This window comes from Myotis brandtii, unplaced genomic scaffold (assembly GCF_000412655.1).
Source record: "Myotis brandtii unplaced genomic scaffold, ASM41265v1 scaffold724, whole genome shotgun sequence".
Taxonomy (NCBI): Eukaryota; Metazoa; Chordata; class Mammalia; order Chiroptera; family Vespertilionidae; genus Myotis; species Myotis brandtii.
This window is the reverse complement of record NW_005370857.1, coordinates 486,218-506,208: the sequence shown is the minus strand read 5'-3', so window position 1 is coordinate 506,208 and position 19,991 is coordinate 486,218. Positions and strand designations below refer to the sequence as shown.

General features: G+C 37.6%; 1 protein-coding gene across 1 annotated transcript in view; it reads right to left on the bottom strand.

The window, feature by feature from the left end:
- Positions 1 to 19,991, bottom strand: part of DGKI (diacylglycerol kinase, iota) — a 325,776-nt gene that overhangs the window by 121,324 nt on the left and 184,461 nt on the right. The window contains exons 21-23 of the mRNA XM_014530144.1: positions 19,276 to 19,387; positions 6,530 to 6,729; positions 935 to 997 (exon numbers count right to left, since the gene is read on the bottom strand). Of these exons, the coding sequence (XP_014385630.1) occupies positions 935 to 997; positions 6,530 to 6,729; positions 19,276 to 19,387 (375 nt within the window). The remainder of the gene's footprint in view (positions 1 to 934; positions 998 to 6,529; positions 6,730 to 19,275; positions 19,388 to 19,991) is intronic.

Genomic DNA, 19,991 nt, shown 5'->3' with positions numbered 1-19,991 from the left:
AAAAAGAAAGAAAGAAAGGCCCATGATGGATGAAAGGGGGCAGATTATACATTGTTAAGAGTATGAACTCTGAAGTAAGACGGCCTGAGTTTGCATCCCAGTCTGCCATTCCTTAGCTGTGTGACCCTAGGCAAGTACTTAACCTCCCTGTGCATCAGGCTTCTCGTGTATCACAGGATGATAATAATACCACATATGACATAGGGTTGTTGGGGAAGTACATTAGCATAATATATGTAAAGCACCACCTGTACCAGGACCCGAAACATAACAAAAGCTAGCTAAGTGTATGGGAGATGGAGACAAGAAAGAAGAGCAAGACAGAGGCAACCACATAAAGTCCCAAAGTGGAGTGCTAAAACACATATTTTCTTTTTGTTTTCACCAGAAAAAAATGAAAGCATAAAGTATGTTAAGTACAAATTACTGTGTATAAACTGGGTTTTGCTAACTCAATGAAAGCTTTAGGGCATTGCTCCTTTATTACAACCATGGATCCTTATCCCAGAAAAATGCACAGGTGCAGATGACCATACCCAGAACCCCTTGTCCACAAATCAAGGTCAGCAGGCACTTCTTCAACATCCTCCCTGAGCATTAGAAATTAGATCAGGGTAATGGGCTAATGGTATGACCAACTTTCCATAAAAACCAATGCTTAGTATGGAATTATATACAGCCCTATGCAAATAGGGGCCCTAAAGTATCGAATAAAAAATTAAACTGTGAACTCATAGAGGAATGAGACAAGTAGAACACAATGAACTTCGCAGCTCCATCTCAAAGCAGAGAAGGGGTAAAGAAGGCAATTGCGGTTAGGCGGTCCTTTGTCTGAGAAGCAGACCTGTGAAGGAAAAGGGCGCAGGTCGTCTAACCCTGAGGAGGAGATGAGGGCGAGAGACAAAATGTAAAAACTGACCGGCTTTGTACTCACATGGTGAAGGAGCCAGGGGGTGCAGACACTCTCCGCAGGTCCGCAGCTTGCACCTGATGGAGACTAGAGGCAGCAGGGAATGAGCAGCGAAGACAGTCAGCACAACAGCGTGGACAGACAGGGAACAAGCCCGGAGAGAGAAAGAGAGACACACAAAATTTAAACAGAAATTAAACAAGCGCGTCACCAAACAGTGAATGCAAAGGAAAAATCAAGCCAGCCACGGAAATAATCCAAAAAGCCGGCGGTAGCAACGAAGCCAACAGGACACATGGCAGAGGCTGGCTCTAGGCAAACCACAGACTGGAGCGCAGGGCAGAGCGCAGGGCAGAGCGCAGGGCAGATGTGGAGAGCACTGACGCTGGGCAGAGATGCGGGCAGGAGGGATCATTGTGTTCCTCTCTTTGCCTAGGTCATTCAGGACAGCCAAGGAGAGGAAGCACCACACACACACACACAGACACACACACAGACACACACACACACTCACACACTCACACACACACACTCACACACACAAGGGCAGGCTGGCATCATCAACTTATCTCTGAGGAGAGTGAAGGTATATTTCACCCCTTAACATAGTCCTTATAATTCCAGGGCTTTGCAGAAATATTCGTGTCAAAAGACCACCATGTTGAAAAGACTGACTCAACTTTAACTTCCTTCACGTAAACACCAAAGCTTTTTAAGAACTCTATAAGTGATACCCCCAAAGCCTACATTTACCACAGCAAAGCCGTAATTCCACTCATATGGTAGAAGATTGAAACCATAGACGACATCTCTCTTTTGTCCCTTCTTAGATTAAGCAGAGGGCCTTGAGTGGTTATTAGAAAAGACAAATGTAGAATTCAAAAAACTAAAACCCCAATTTCCTATTACTTTTACCTAATTATACTCTCAGTCAAGTTGAACAGTTTCACTATAGTGGCAATTGACTTAGCTCCCCAGACCCATCTTTTCTGCTGGATGTGTAAAGTCTCATGTAAACTAACCCATGAAGTCACTCCCTGTGATTCCACAAGGACTATTAGTTATAACCAATAATATTTCTCAGCAGATGGGCTGACTAGTTCAAAGCTGGCAACTAGAAATCTTGTCCTTAGACAATGCAATCACCCTTAACAATGTATTTTTAATAACTACTGAACTCAGGGTAATGGCTAGCTTAAGACCTCCCTAAACACCGAGTAATGTTAAATTTCTGATCTTTTTCTTTAAAAAAAATTTTTTTATTGATTTTCTTTTGGAGAGAGCAAGGGATAGGGAGAGAGAAAGAAACATCGATGTGAGAGCGAGACATCGATCGGCTGCCTCCTATATGTCCCCTATATCGCCCGCAACCCAGGCATGTGCCCTGACCGGGAATCAAACCAGCAACCTTTCAGTGCATGGGACAATACCCAACTAACAGAGCCATACCAGCCTGAGCAAATTTCTGATCTTTTTCTAACGTGCCTTTCAAAGAGGGAACATAATGTGGCTAACACATTACTAGCACATGAATATGAACCTACATAAATCTCTTCTATTACTTTTTTGTGGGAAGCTATTCGCTAGAGTTCATATTTCGAATAGATTCATAACCACAATAAAATAAGATATATTCCTGTACCAATGGAGGGAGGACTATTGAACACAAATGGGGACTAGTCTTTTAGTTTGTGTATAATAACAACAAAAGTGAATTATAAACCAAGACGTTTTTAAAAATTATTTTTCCCTTTTTGCATATGTGAAGCTGTAGTGGCATTATGAAGAACTACTATTTAACTGTTTCTCATGGGACTTCCTCCAGTTATGCATGTGAATCAGATCTAAAAATTCTTCCAGTTATTATAAAATATGATCAAGACATTTCCTACATCATTTTTATATTCATGAGATCTTAGATTTGTTATTTTAGAAATAATTTTAAAGAAACATATCATATCTGTACCATGTGTGAGCCACTTATTCATCATGTAACCACGAGTCTCGGGCACACGGACAGGTACCAGGATCCTAAAAGGAAAACCCCAGGGTTTCCCCACAGAGTAGGGAAGAGAGACAAGTAAACCAATGGTTACACTATTTTTCATAAATGATATAAGCAAGAGCACTATAGGAGCACTGAGTGGTGTATTTAATGTCTAGAAGCAGATAGAGAAGAGTTATTAGAGAAAGTGATATATCAATGCAGTCTTGAACTTGAGTGAGAATCAGCAGATGAAAGGAGGTGAGGACAACAGAAGTGAAAAGATATGATGATTCACAAGACAGGCTGTTGCTCTAGGACCAGCAATTATCTCTGCAGCATAGGGATATAAGGATGAAGAAGGCAAGGATCATAAAGTCTGTAAAGCAAAGCATATGGGCTTTACATTTTTAGAAAGTTCATTATGTGAAGGGCAGCAACACCGGAAATAAGGAAATGAATTATGAGCATATTTTAGGAGTGCCACTGAGAGGTAACTAGCAGAGAAGATGGTTAGATGGTGTGAGAGTTAAAGATGTGGGAATTAGATAGAAGGTAGATTTCAAAGAAGGCACTGGAGGTGTAACAGTGAAGGGGGCTGTGAGGACTCTAGGGACCAGGGTCATGGTGAATGAGTGGATGGTGGTTCCATTCACACCCATGTGAATGAAAAGGCTCATTGGGTGATGAGGAGAACAGACTTAATGAATCTATTAATAGTAGTCCATGTAGTCTGATGTTGTTATGAGATATCCAAGTAAAAATGTCAACTTAAATATTTAGTGATAAGTCTTCAGTTTTTAGAAGAAACCCTTGTTGAAGATGCAGATCTGAGACTCATTAGCTCATCAGTCATAGATGAAACGTGGGGTGCTGATGAGCTCTCCCAGAGAAAGGGCAAATCCCTGCGGAGCACTGGCATTCAAGCCAAAGAGGGAGCCAGTTGTTTAGGGGAACCACAACACTTAAGACTCAAATACTCACAGTTCACATGCTATGTGAATGAAGGATACTTTCTTAAGATAAAGGAGAGCCTCTTCTGGCTGAGAACTCCCATCTCCTCAACACACAGAGGTTTTTCTAACTAAAATTCTTAAGACAGTTTAGACCAGGCAAATGAAACAGAAGAAACATATAGTCTTAGAAAAAAGAAAGAAAGAAAGAAAGAAAGAAAGAAAGAAAGAAAGAAAGAAAGAAAGAAAGAAAGAAAGAAAGGAAGGAAGAAAGAAAGAGAGAAAAGAAAGAAAGAGAGAAAGAAAGAAAGAAAGAAAGAAAAGGAGAAGCACAGAAAGGAAGAAAAGGAAAAAATGAAGGAAGGAAATAAAGATATATCTTTCAATGATCTCTCTCTGACTTGGCTGCAATAGAAAGCTTTATACAACCATGGCTGGAAGAGAGAAAACATTTTAAAAGGTCTTAACAGTCAGGCTGCCCTTAAACTGAAAACTCCATTTATAAATCTAGTAGAAGAAGTTAGATTTCAAAACAATGATTTCTAGAGAAATAGAAAAAAAGCAATCTAATCTCAGAGGGTGAATAAGATCAGTGGGTAAGAGAAATTAAGGTCTAGTGAAAAAGTATTATATGGTAACTGAGTGTTTTGTTTTCCTTTGAAACGTGCTACCTATATTGATTTTGTAAAAATATAGTGTTGAATGATTTTTATCATAAGTAGTAATAAAGATCTTTCTTATTTTTGAATATTTATTTGTGTTCTCTTTAAAAATCAAAAGCATACTATTAATGAATGCCATTTTGCATGAGTCTTTCATATGACCCAAGGCTGCTTTAATGGAGCCACCACTGCCCCCTGGTGGAAAGTAACTATTTTTGAGTTGAGATGGCTTATTGAACACCTACCTACCTGTGCCGCTAAATCTATGAAGTCACAAAATATGTCATGTGTGTCATGAGTACAACCCCCCCCCAACCTACTTATATTTGTTTTTATATGTGAAAAAAGCCTATGTGGATTCTTAACAATACAATTACTAAGTAAATACAAATTCTTTCTCAAAGGTAAGAGGTGTTTAAAACTAAATATAGTACCTGAAAACAACATCATGTCTGATAAGATTATTAAATAGATAAGTTCCAGACATGAGAATTGGAGTGAGCCTTGCCTATAAACACTAAGAACATTTAGCTGTATTATGTGTTCTTAACAAGCTATCTACACGGGACCCCAAACAGCCTGAGCTACTCACAGAGAAGGCTTTTCACTACCAGTTCAGAGACTTCGACCAAACCAATGGTTCATGGCTTAACTCTAAGGTTTCTAGAGAGAATGTGGCCAACCATATATTGTTGCTGACATCTTACTTTTTAACATTTAAACTCAGCAATTGCATAGCCAACCTAATAGAAGGTAAAGATATCAGGAATAAGCTAGGAGCTTCACTAACTGCAAAATGTAAACAAAACAAGAGATATAGCTAAATGAGACCCTAGATAATGACCTAAGAGAAGTTCTGGGGAAGCCCAGAGTGATTCGGGGAAGGAGGAAGCAAAGCAGAGAGGATATATTACCCCAAGTTTAGACTTCGAAGCAGACACCCAAAATGAACACCCAAAATGAAGAGCCCTATCTAATACTGTTCCTCAATGTATACTGTCTCAGAGAGGTGGTCACGTTTCAGCAGTGATCTATGGCACCCATGTCATTGGCTTATTCTAGGTACTTCTGTAGATTGTCATATCAACTCAATAAATACATGGCAGAGCATGTTCTTGCTTCACAGGCACTAGAGGAAGCCAGCCATTCAGTACAAATAGTTAACCATGCATCACAGGCCACAAACAGGAAGAGCACCTTGGAGGGTCCCTCACTGTGACAGAAGAAGGACCCAAAGGTGAGCCCTGAAACGGCCTTACCTTGAGTCAGGGTGGTCATATGGGCATGATATATAGAAGATACTCAAAAAATGCTCCAAATCCCCATCTTTTTCCATCTCCTTCACCAACCCCAGATACACATTTCAATAAAAATTAGATTAAGGGATGCTAAAAAAAATGAATATCTAGTCATTATCACCTTATCTGAAATCAGTTTATCCAAACACCAAGGAAAGGGTCAAGGACAGGATACACTTTGTTTAAGCATTGCATCATGGGTCAGGTTAAATCTAAACAGTAGAATGCCACCTAGAATGGCCAACTGAGCTGAAGCAACAGAGTGCACAGGACCCCAAAAAGGCAGGAGACAGGTGAGCCAAAATCCAGCTCTGCCAACCTCCTGCTGTTGGCAAAACCAATACTCTCCAAGTGACCCGAGTAAAGAGGAGGCAGACAGCCTGACTTCCTAAAACAAAATACAAAAGAACGCATTTATTTGGATGCATTTTATGGCCCCTGATTCTTAATGCGTTTCTGATGGCCCCAGGAAATGTATACTCAGGTGGTCAGTGAAGAAGCATCGTCAATCTAGCATGTAATACTGTAATGAATTCTAAAAGAAGAATGTGGTCACTGTGTAATAAACATGAAGAAAAAAACATGAGAGAGACTAAGGAACTGCGGAGTCTCCTGGACTTTTGCTCCTTTCTCAACACAGTGAGGCCCCAACCATGCACATGCTCTGCGTCGTCCTCTCCACACTCTTTGTGTTCAGGAAGGTAGGGAGGGGGCGGACTCACTCATTGAGTAAAGGCATGGACGTTCTCCTCTTGCTCTTCTGCACCATGTTGGCCTGATTCCTCAAGGAGATCCGAATCATAGCGGGGGCCAGCCTGCAGGGCTCCCCATCCACTTGCATGGGGATGGATTTGTAAGTCAGCAGCATGACCTCCCGGCACTGGTGCAGCCTTTCCCCGTGGCCCCCGACTTGCAGGGCAGCCTGTAAAAACAAGAGTCAAAAGGAAGCTAGGAGTTCGTTCTTAAAGTTACTCAGCAAAGCTAGGAACCCCAAGTAAACTATATAGAAGCAAATACCTTTGATAAAGATATGGAAAATTTTTAGCCAGCAGTAAAACAGGAAGCCCTGGATAAATCATCAATACAAGTAAACTAAGGTTTCTAAACTTTTAATGAGCTTCACCATAAATTCTCATTGATAGCCACTTTTCACTTTTATGTATTTTTCAGCCTTAATGTAATCATGATAGTTTAACACAAAAGTTGGCCTGTTCATTATCTATGCATATTGAATAAGCAATTTGAGTAGAACAAAAAGAACATAAAAGAGATAAAGCACATAGTTTAAGAGAGCTTCTAATCTACAGTTGACTCTTGAGCAGAATGGATTTGAACTGTGTGAGTCCACTTACATGCACATTTTTAAATAAATATATTGAAAAAATTTTTGAAAGATTTTCTTACTACTGTGAAGAAACTGTATCAATTATGCTAGGCTACCATAAAACAATGAAATTGCTGCTTTTCTTTGTTATCAATGCATTAATCATTATAGTAATTTATTTTTTCAATTATCTTTCCATTTCTGATGCCTAGTGTTAGTAATACATGTAACATCCACAGTGTTTTCTATCATATAAGACAATATTGATGTCGGTAATGACAGATGATTTATCTTATAAACAGAAGATGTACACATAGAGTATTGATAAATAATACAGTATTGTAAATGTATTTTCTCTTCCTTATGATTTTAATAACATTTTCTTTTCTAGAGCTTACTTTATTTTAAGAATACATTATATAATACATATAAAATACAAAATACATGTGTTAATTGACTGTTAATGTTATCGATAAGGCTTTCAGTCAACAGTAGGCAATTAATAATTAAGTTTTGGGGGAGCCAAAAGCTATACATGGATATTTGACCATGTGGGGATTGGCGCCCTTAATCCTTGCGTTGTTTTAAATGTAAATAAATGTTATAATAAATATATATTATAGATTAAATATACTCATATTTAAATAGCCCATTCTTGGTTAATTTTCTTCTTTTTTAAAAAAATATTTTTATTTATTTCAGAGAGGAAGAGAGATATAGAAACATCAATGATGAGAGAGAATCATTGATCAACTGCCTCCTGCACGCCCCCTACTGGGGATGGAGCCTGCAACCCAGGCATGTACCCTTGACCAGAATCAAACCCAGGACACTTCAGTCCGCAGGCCGATGCTCTATCCACTGAGCCAAACCAGCTAGGGCCCTTGGTTAATTTTCAAACTTAGGCAGGCTTTTCCTTTTTATCTAAAACGTCCTCACAAGCTACTTTAATCTGTGTCTAATATGAAATGCAAAATAATATTAACTCAAAAACATTCTGAAAATAAAGCAGTGTTGAAGATCAAAATCAGACACAGAAAGAGCTCAGTTCACAATGGTGGCAACAGAAAACTAGTCCAATATTAAAAGTCTATTGTTAAGAGCAACAAATTAGCATAACTACCTTGTCTTATTAGTAAATTATTTATATTTACAGGTGCCCCCCCAAACATAAACACATTTTGAATAATTATTAATTCCAATGGCTTAAATGAGAAAAGAAAGAAACATCAATTGAGCTATCAGCTGTTTAGTGTGTATACATTTGGGGAGGGGGGCCTGTATACTAGTATATAGAGAGTATTATTCACCTTTTTATGAATAAATGAAACTCATACAATGTACGTTTGGTTATAACTTATATCAAGTACCCAAATAATATTATACAGCTTGATGAATAAGTTTTTATACATATAGGGATCTCCATCCGATCAAGCTGTGGACAATTCACAGCAACCAAGAGGTTTTCACGTGCCCCTTCCAATCTACTTACACTCCTCCCACCAACCAGTCGGTAACCACTATTCTGACTTCTATCACCATAGATTCAATCTGCTTGAATTTGAACTTCATATAAAATAAATCATACAATATATACTCTTATGTCTGACATCATTTGCTCATCATTATTTTTGAGTAATATATAACAAAATGGATTTATCTGATCTCCTGCTGGTAAACATTTATTTATTGATTTAAACTTTCTGGTATGTATCTCTTGGTGGACACATATTCTCCTGAGTACATACAATGAGTAGACCTGCTATGCCATGAATTTAGATGTACACTTGACTTTAGTAGATACTGCTAAATAGTTTTCCAATAAGGTTATATTACAATGCATTTTGAGTATCAATTTATAATTAAGAAAACTTTTAAAAGGAGACAGATACTACTAACTCTAACCCCAAATCTAGAAGATTTACTTAAGAAAAAAATAAAAACATACATACTATCAGCTTGTTTCCATATGTCTCATCACTACAAATGGGCAAAAAACCTTGTTAATTGATTTGTGAAGTCAACTTCAACTTGCTTGCCAGATATTTGTATTTATCTGATATTTTGCATTATTTTTTGCACTTGCATTAATTTTAACAGTAGAAACCTGCTTATCTATAAATACAAAGAGAAATGAAACACAAGGGAACAAATGGGGGAAAGAAAATAGAATAATAATGGAAAAGTAAAGAACTTACTGAACACCTTCGAAGTTAAAGCACTCAATTATGTCCTTTACATACAATGTTATTCAATTAGTGAGAGAATGAGAAAGCAGAGGAGAATGCAGTGAGACTTTACTAAAATTCCTTTTGGCCTATTACCTGACCCTCTGTTAGTCAGCTGAAAGTTCTTTCTGGCTGTACTTAAACGACCCATTTAAGTTAATCTGGATTTGAGCCACTATCTCATCTCCAGAACTTTTCCAATATATTTCCCTTGCCTTCTATTTTTCAGCCCAATATTTATCTGACAAAACTGTATCTTTTTATCCACTAAAGAAAATCTCATTTACTTCCTCCCCACCCCCCCACACCCCCCGTCCCACAATCTTGACTAGGCCTGATGACAAATAAAAAGGCAGAGACTACTAGGTAAGAACTTACTGAGTTTAACAGGACTGAAAATTGCATAACTTGTTTCCAACCTCTTGGTATCGAAAGGTAGACACAGTACTGCAGAGCATGTTGAAGCCATATTCTCAGCCTCACAATAGAACAACAGCAAACACCACAAACAAAAGAGGTAAATAGCTGTCAAGGGCAGTCCCATTGGCATTTCAGAATCAATCCCAGATCACTGTACAGGCGCAAAAGGCATGACCAGAATTAGCTTTCAGCATAGACAGTTCTATTACTGTTAGTACAGCCACATTAAATTACTTCTGGAACAAATTAAAGGTAATTTTTTAAATGCTTATAAGAAATAGTGATTTTTGCATCACTCAGATTTGTCTAGGCTTAATATCCTTTTAAGGTACAGGCCCTAACAGCCAGAAACATTCCCACGATTTGCTAAATGAATCATTTACTGATAATAATACATTGGTCTATTAATGACAGACATTCGATTTTCTGTTCAACTGCAGGTGTTCCTCTGGAGAAACCTTCCAATATTGCTTTTCTGGTAGCATATTACTACAGAGGAAAACTAAGACAGCCCCTGAGCTTACTGCATCCTTGCCATTTATTGGTGTCAGACCAAGAATGGGTTGAGATTTCCTCTCTTTCCACACTATATATACTCCTCCCTGGCATGCCTTTCTCCATCTCCCTTCAAGCTGTATCCTGCTTACTACACAATCTTCATTCTACTTGCTGTCAGATAAAAAGGATGGACAGTCCTGGTTTGTGGAAGACAAGAAGCAAAGGCAAGTCCTCCTCTCTTTCCTTTCTCACCACTGCTGCCAGCCCTGCCTCCCAGCCTCATTCCTGTAACAAAATGCCCAAGACAAAAATCAGTGACCCTGGGAATAAGAAATGGAGACAGTCAACAATACTAAAATCTTGGTTGGTTTTGTTTTTAATGACTAACACAGTAGTCTTATAAGACTAAGCAACAAAAAATAGAAAACAAAACCATTTTTTTATTTAAAGATAAAATTAAAAAGAGGATAGCTCAAGTTATAATAAAGTTAAACAGAGCTGAAAATAAATCATTGTGATTTCACCACATTGTGGTTTAAATGAGAAAAAACATATTATTATCTCAAAAGATGCAGGACAAATAATTTAGTGCCTTTCAGCATAGAAAATTGTTAAGGTTTAAATGAGAAAAAACATATTATTATCTCAAAAGACGCAGGACAAATAATAATTTAGTGCCTTTCAGCATAGAAAGTTGTTATAAAACTAGAAATACAAAGTGACTTTTTAAAATGATAAACATAATCTTGGTACAAACACACAGAAAAAACATTATTATATAGAGTAAAGAAAATTTAGAAGCATTCCTTTCAAGGGACAATGTTATTCACTAGTAACAAAAGTTTTCAACATAATATTGGAGGTCTTGAACAACATAAGAAGTCAAGGAAATATAATTTTAGTATGAGTTTTACTTATAATATGGTTTCTTGTATGTTTGGAAACATAGAAATAAATCAATTGGAATGAAACACATCAAAAGGTTAATAGTTATGAATCGTGTGAATTATGACTATATTTTTACATTTAGTTCTTCCACATCTGTTTATATTATCAAACTAAGCAAACATTTAACTTTTTTTTTCTTAAAAAAAACACACCAAAAGATTGTATTATCTGGCATGTGTACAACTTCAACCCTGGAACTTCTCTATGCAATTTTTCTTCCTGAATAGCCTTTTGCTTTCTAATTCATAAATATAAAAGAGCCTACATATTTTAATTCCAATTAACAAAAAGAAAGCTGGCTATGCTTTCTTCAAAGTTTAGAAGACTGAAATCTTGGATTTCAACCACATAGTAAATAGGCTCTCCCAATTTCCCAATCTGAATAAGGCTTTGAACTGTCTTGCAAAGTTTTAAATTATTTTGAAACAGACTCAACATGAAATGACCTACATAACTATAATGGCAGAAAATTGTGGCAGAAAAAATATAAATTACAATGTCTGATTGTGGTCTGTGTTGAATCTTAAAAGGTAATCACATTACCAAGCACCCAATGAAGAATCATCTTAATTAGTAAGAATGCATATCAACCAGTAAAATGTATTGAAGATTTCTGCTTTGAATTTTGCAATTACAAAATAAAGAGTCTAAAAGAAACATTTTTTGCCATTCCAGTAATTCTCTTTCAAGCCTTTCTTAAAGAACCACTCTGAATATTTTTAATACACAAAAATACACACATATGCCCAAATAAGTACATTATTCCGTTTATATAATCATCTTACACAGATGTATGAGTTTTCAAATAATTTACTTTCTCAGAAACATAATCAATATAATAGTTTCATGAAATTGAAAGACTAAAAACAAAATTATTTCATCTTGAATAAAATAAGTATAGTGTACTACCATCGGAGTCATAAGGTAACACTTGTATGAAAATATGGAAATATATGCCAATATTATTTAAAGAGCAACATAGGATCTTCAAACTGTACCATATAAACTACGTTTAACTCAGTTTTTCCTAGGAAAAATAGGAAAAAATTTTTTAACTTGGAAGCAACATATAGTCACTAGAATCTAAGATTCAATCACACACTAGCTATTATGCATATCATATACATACATTAGTCATATCATAAAGAAAAAAATAAATGACATAATTTAAGGATTCTGTTTTCTCTTCACCAACTCCCATCTACTATTATTTCTTTCCCTTGCTTACTAATAATAGGATGGGAAAGAGGGGAATTTGATAAATCCCCCCCAAACACTGGCCCCTAATCAGGAAGGATCTCCTAAGCTCTACACATATATTTCAAATTGTCCCTTTCTCTATCTCCTTAGATGTCTCACAGGGACTTTAAATTTAACTTACATGAAACAGAGTTCATCTTTTGACAACAATATATTTTATATTTTCTACCTTATTTAATGTATTCACCCTTTACCTAGTGGCTTATGCTAGGCATCCAGATTTATTTATATCCCTATTTCATGCTTCACAATAAGTCGCTATAAATAACTCTTGAATGTATCAACACCTTCCATCTTCATGACCACTTTCTTACTTCAGGCTTTTCCCTCTCCTCGTTTCTTTACCTGGACTTCGGTGCCAATGTTCTGATTTGTCTACCTATGCCCTCCTGTAGAAATTCTGGTCCCACTTCACACTGACATGCAGGTAACCTTTCTAAACCACAAATCTGATCCTGTCTTACATCATCTCCCTCAGCCTACCCATTAACAGTTTAAAAAAACGAACAAAATGGGCAGAGGACCTGAACAGACACCCCTCTCAAGGAGACATACAAATGATCAACAAATATATGGAAAGATGCTCAACTTCTCTAGCTATTAGAGAAATGCAAATCAAAACTACAGTGAGATGCCACCTCACACCTGTCAGAATGGCTATTATCAAGACAAGTAATACGTGTCCATTAACAGTTTAAAAAAACGAACAAAATGGGCAGAGGACCTGAACAGACACCCCTCTCAAGGAGACATAGAAATGATCAACAAATATATGGAAAGATGCTCAACTTCTCTAGCTATTAGAGAAATGCAAATCAAAACTACAGTGAGATGCCACCTCACGCCTGTCAGAATGGCTATTATCAAGACAAGTAATACATGTTGGAGAGGTTGGAGAGCCACTTTCTTACTTCAGGCTTTTCCCTCTCCTCGTTTCTTTACCTGGACTTTGGTGCCAATGTTCTGATTTGTCTACCTATCCCCTGCTGTAGAAATTCTGGTCCCGCTTCACACTGACATGCAGGTAACCTTTCTAAACCACAAATCTGATCCTGTCTTACATCATCTCCCTCAGCCTACCCATTAACAGTTTAAAAAAACGAACAAAATGGGCAGAGGACCTGAACAGACACCCCTCTCAAGGAGACATACAAATGATCAACAAATATATGGAAAGATGCTCAACTTCTCTAGCTATTAGAGAAATGCAAATCAAAACTACAGTGAGATGCCACCTCACGCCTGTCAGAATGGCTATTATCAAGACAAGTAATACATGTTGGAGAGGTTGGAGAGAAAAAAGAACCCTCATTCACTGCTGGTGGGAATGTAAACTGGTACAGCCACTATGGAAAACAGTATGGAGGTTCCTCAAAAAATTAAGAATAGAGTTAACATATGACCCAGCAACCCCTCTTCTGGGTATCTAACCCCCACAATTGAAAACATTTATTGACAAAGACATGCACCTCTATGTTCATTGCAGTATTATTCAAGGTGGCCAAGATATGGAAACAACCAAAGTGTCCTTCAATAGAAAATGTGGTACATATACACAATGAAATACTACTCAGCCATAAAAAAGATGAGATACTGCCATTTGCGACAACATGATGGATCTTGATAATACCATGCTAAGATTGAAAAAGTCAAGAACCATATGATTTCACTCACTCATGGGATATAAAACTGAAAGCAACAAATGAACAAACAAAAACTTATAGACACAGACAACAGTATGGTGGTCACCAGAGATAAAAAGGGTGGGTGTACTGAAGGGTAGAGAGTGTCAAGTGTATAGTGATGGAAGGAGGCTTGACTTTGCGTGGTGAGCACATAATGCAATGTAAGGATGATGTATCATATATAATTTTATTAACCACTGTCACCCCAATAAATTTAATTAAAAACTACTATTCTATCCTGTCTCCATATCTATATCTTAATTAACCATGTGTATTGTCACCCTGAACACCATTAGCAGTTCTAGCACACATACCTCCCAGGCTAGTCCCCCCATGAAATAGCCATTGGATTCTCACTCAGAGACTCCTACCTCCTCTGGGAAATCTTTGCTGACGTCCCATTTTATAGGCACTTTTCTGCTCTCAGTTCTCCTTTCCATCCTCACTTATGCCTTCCTCCTAGAATTTATCACATCAGACTGTGGTTGCTTGTTTACTCCTTCACCTACCCCCACAACACAGAACTGTGGGCACCCTGAGTACTGTGGGCATTTTTTTTTGGTTCATTTCATAACAGCTTTACCTAGAAGAGTGTCATTTATGGATTCAGTAAGTATTTGTGGGTTCAACAAATTTTCAGTGAACATTCATGACTGATATTAAATGAATGAAGCAGTGAGACATTTTAAATAATAATTACGCTGAATTTATAAAGTTCCTATTAATTAGAGACTATTAATATTGTCCATGTTTCACATACACTGAATTAATTTTTAATGGTCCAGCCTCAAAAGTTATACAGAAGCACTTCCACTGTATTCAATTTCACAAGTATTCACAAGTCCACCCAGATTCAAGGGGAGGGTACACAGACCCAGACTCTTGATAGGAGAAGTACCCAAAATCTGAGGTCATTCTATAACCCCAGTAACCATCAGAGGATGATAGTGATCTAACTTATTATTTTAAAATGCACAAATAAAGAAAAAGATCACTTTTTCTGCTTTTCTGACACAAACTATATAAAGAAGTAACAAAATAATAGGTGAAGAAAAATTTCCCTTTATAAAAATACTAGAGACCCAGTGCATGAATTCATGCACGGGTGGGGTCCCTCAGCCCAGCTGGCAATCAGGGCTGATTGGGGCCATCTCACCCAGTCCCGATTGGGGAGATTGGCCAGCCACAGGAGGTTGGCTGGGGAAGCGCACTGACCACCAGGGGGCAGCTCCTGCATTGAGCGTCTGCCCCCTGGTGGTCAGTGTGTGTCATAGCGACCAGTCAACCTGTTGTTCAGTTGACTGGTGGTAACGGTCAGTTAGGCTTTTATATATATAGATCCCAATCACTAAATGAGGAATATAAAATTAGAATATTATCTTTTCAACTCCCAGTGAATGGTGGATCCAGACATTGATCATCAAAGACTATTTAAAAACAGAGAGATAACCAGACATTACCTTGCTATTTTGGAAAAAGAAAATACTATCTACAAAATAGTTTTGCAGTGGGGTACAAGGGATGCCTGATTCATCTAGATCCAACTATCAACTTAGAGGAAACAAGGACGAGAGAACATGTTAATTGATACCTCATGGTTATCAGCACAATTCTGACTCCAGGAAACTTTATAGGATAGTCTGGTTTCTTCAACAAATCAATAGGGGGAAAAGAGATGGGTGGGGACTTACACAGACTTAAGAGTCATATCAACCAATCACAATGAATGAATTTTATTTGGATTCTGATTCAAACAAATAGAGCATAAGAAAACAAAAAGCATATGTGAGACAATTGGAAATTTGAGCAGTGAGTAGATATTTAGTGGTAGTCAAATGCTACTATTTTAATGTTTTTTAGAGAAGATTATGTGATTGTGTTCATAAAGGAAAGTCTTATGTTTTTAAAACACACTCAAAAATATTTACAGATAAAATTATATAATTCCTGAGATTTTCTTCAACATAATATAAGGAAGGAGGTCATAGGTGGGGACAGAAATAATACTGTCCATGAATTGATAATTATAGAAGCTAAGTGATGGTACCTGAGGATTCAACATATTATTTCATCTTTGTTTATATTGAACTTTCCCCACAACAAATATTTTAAAAGCACACTTAATAATTCCCCAGGAACCTTGAAATAAAGTCAGAACTCCTACATAAACTCTGTAATGCACTCCATGATCTGGCCCGGGCCTGCCTCTTCAGCATCATCTATCATTCTCACTTTTCACCTACATTTACACTATATGAAGCTAATTATCACTCCCACAGAGGACTATGCTCTCTCATACTTCCAAGTGTATATAAATTTCCCTTTTCTCCAGAATGCCAAGTTCCATGCTGCTTCTCCTGGCAAAATTCATCCATTCTGTCACATTTACTCATTGTCAACTACAGGTAGCAGGCTCTCTGCTGTGTGCCAGGGAAGGATACACTGGAGTGATGGATATCTAGCATTTGCTACTCCCCACCGGCACTCTACCCTTCTTTGGCCCTCTTTTGGCCCTGTGAGACCGACCCATTTACACTGTATCAGTGGTTCCTCTGTCCTCTAGCTTCTGGTTAAACTTCCCCCTGGGGAAGCACCAGCAGAAGGTCTGGAGGATAAGAGTGAGATCACTGTATTTTCTGTCCCAGCTCCCTCCCTGCCAGGTTGGCACAGACTGGTTGCTTCCACTTAGCAAATATGACTCTCAGGTGATACTTGCCAAACAGTTCTCTTTCTGGTACAGGTGACTGCTTACTTGCTTTTTCACCTTCAGCTCAGGAATACAACGCCATCCATTGTTGCTTCTCATAAACCTAGCGCACAATTTGTTGAGTTTCTTCATTAAACTCTTCTCTAACTACCCAATTTTAGTCTGACTTTTCTTCCCTGTTCAGATGCTAATTAAACAATTAAAAGCAAAAACAACCCAAACCCCAAAAGACTAATGAAAAAACAGACACAGATATGGAGTGAAAAGTTATAGAAGATGATGAGTAAAGAATGTTTGAGAGAGTGATAGCATGTGCAATGGCCTTGGGGTGCAAAAGCAGCAAGGAACGTCCCAAAGCTACAGAGGCTACTTAGGAAGAAAACAAAGAGGGCAGTGGGGAAGAAGAGAAACGCAATCTTGCAGGGCCAAGAAAAGATTTAGAGTTTGATCCTGAGAAGAATGGTGAAGTGTCTAATATTCTCCCTGCCCTCCCAAGCCTAGGTAAGCAATCACCGTCTCTTAGATAATTATTCCCTGGCAGCTTTCTACCACACCGTTGGGACGAGAAAGCCCTGGCACATGGTACACATTCAATAAATGTTCATTAAACCAGTGAATAAATGAATGAGTAAAGCACACATGGCCAGGTCTGGAGCATTTTTGGTCAACTCCAAGAATCCGTCCTTGCACATGTCCATCTTGAACTTTATTCCTACTTGCTCCTGGCTGACTGAGTCTTCTCCTATAATCAACATAAAGATCTTTTGAGAGAAAGAGCTGTGCATGAGCTACAGTCCTGAAAATTAGATCAATCCCAGACCAATATTTTACACTTAACAACCATTTCATTCTAAATGTGGCAACATCACTATCTCAGGTAATGGGTATTGTTGCCAGAGTCACAATAAGTTATTCTGTTAAGTCTCAGTATTTTGAAGTGATTGGAGTCCATGAGAGGAGTAAAAAAGAGGGCTGTTCTAGTTTGTTTAGGACAGGAAATACAAGCTGCTTGCTTTCAAGCATAAGGTATAGCACAGTGGTCGGCAAACTGCGGCTCGCGAGCCAGATGCGGCTCCTTGGCCCCTTGAGTGTGGCTCTTCCACAAAATACCACGTGCGGGCGCGCACGTACAGTGCGATTGAAACTTCGTGGCCCATGCGCAGAAGTCGGTTTTCGGCCTGGGCGAGTCTATTTTGAAGAAGTGGCGTTAGAAGAAATGGGGGTACGTTCGCTGAGGTCGACCCCTCAGATTGAGGACGTTTTTAGCAAAGGCCAGCTTAGGAGTACCCTAATTAAGTTAATAATAATGTACCTACCTATATAGTTTAAGTTTAAAAAATTTGGCTCTCAAAAGAAATTTCAATCGTTGTACTGTTGATATTTGGCTCTGTTGACTAATGAGTTTGCCAACCACTGGTTTAGCACAAACCAAGTACTAACCAAAGGTAGCAAGTAGAAGCTTTATTTTAATTTGTTTTATAAACTAATAGTGTGGTCTGATTTACACCAGCAATAATGATAAGCATTATTTTAATTGGTTTCCTCATCATTAAATAAGTTGAACCACATGCTAAAACCTGCTTGAAATTACACTTACTCGATATAAACGTATTTTGTACTCAAGCAAGCAAAATGAAAATACAAGGTGATCTCAATACTGTGGAAATTGAATATTAATTAATGTCACAAAAGTGATGCCATTCTATATTCAAGAATTTTGTAATAAAGGAGATACCCATCTTATACTTAAAAAGAAAAGTTGAAAATATATGCAAATGACCACTTTCCTTTACACCTAAAAATATCAAATGGCAAGATTTCTGCATCATGCTGGGATATGTCTGTGACATAATGCTTTTTAATTAACATGAACACTTTGCATTTTTTTCTGGTAGAAAGTTAATTAGGAAAACTAACAAATAATATTTATTTTTGAAGCTCAAACAAATGTGAATCAATTTTCTTAGTGACATAAAGAATTAATTTGTGTTCTGGCTTTCTGCAAGCAACTTGATGTTGCATAAAGTTTATAAATTGATAAAGAAAAATTATACCAAAGTCCTATGAAATGGAAAAACTCTAACTGTGGCTAAAATACATTGTATTTATTTATTTATTTTACTTTATTTACCAGCCTTTGCCCACCTCTACCCAGCCTGGGCCCCCCTTCCCTCTGGCCATCACCACACTGTTGTCTGTCTATGGATTATGCCTATATGTTATTTGGCTAATCCCTTCACCTTCTTTTATCCAGTCCTTTCCACTAACAGCTGTCAGTCTGTTCTATGTATCCATGCCTCTGTTTCTATTTTGTTCTTCAGTTTATTTTGTTCATTAGATTCCACATATACGTGAGATCATATGGTATTTATCTCTCTCTAATGGTTGTATTGCTCACCAAAGAGGCCATGGTGAATCCAATAACTTCAATATAGCCATCATCATGACGCTGAGGTTCAAAATCATGGTGATCCCCTGGGTTCCCCCAGGGCATTGTGCCAGCACAATATCTGCAAGGTAAGATTAAGAGAAGAATTAAATTTATTCCATTCCTCTCATGACCATCATTAGGGATGAACTTATAGTTAGATCCAATGTTTGTTTCGTGGAAGAACAGTTTTCTGTTCCTGGTGCACATCTTCCAAAGGAAAAGGAAATGGACTCACCAACATCTTCAAAATATCAATCTGAAAATGAGCATGATCTTACAACAAAAGCATTTCACAATACCTAATGTTCTCCTAATTCGTTATTTATCAATACTATCACTCTATGGTCCACATATGTCTACTTTCTATGATATGCCATGAGTTATCAATGGTTGGTTTCAGAATTTGGTCTTAGAGGAAGACAGATGCATGCCAGGCAGTAGAAAAAGGGAAGGGAACTAAAGTGAGTAAGCAATCAATATTATATACATAACTAAGAGAATAAGTACCTACAGAACAATATTGTATACATAACCAAGAGAATAAGCACTCACAACACAAGAGAAAGGTTATCTGAAGAAGAAAGAAAGGGTGAAGAAGGGATGAAAAAGTGTATTAGAAAGGGAAAGGGAAATAAAGAAAAATGGAAAAGGTGAGGACTAGGAATCCAGAAGGGAGAAGGGAA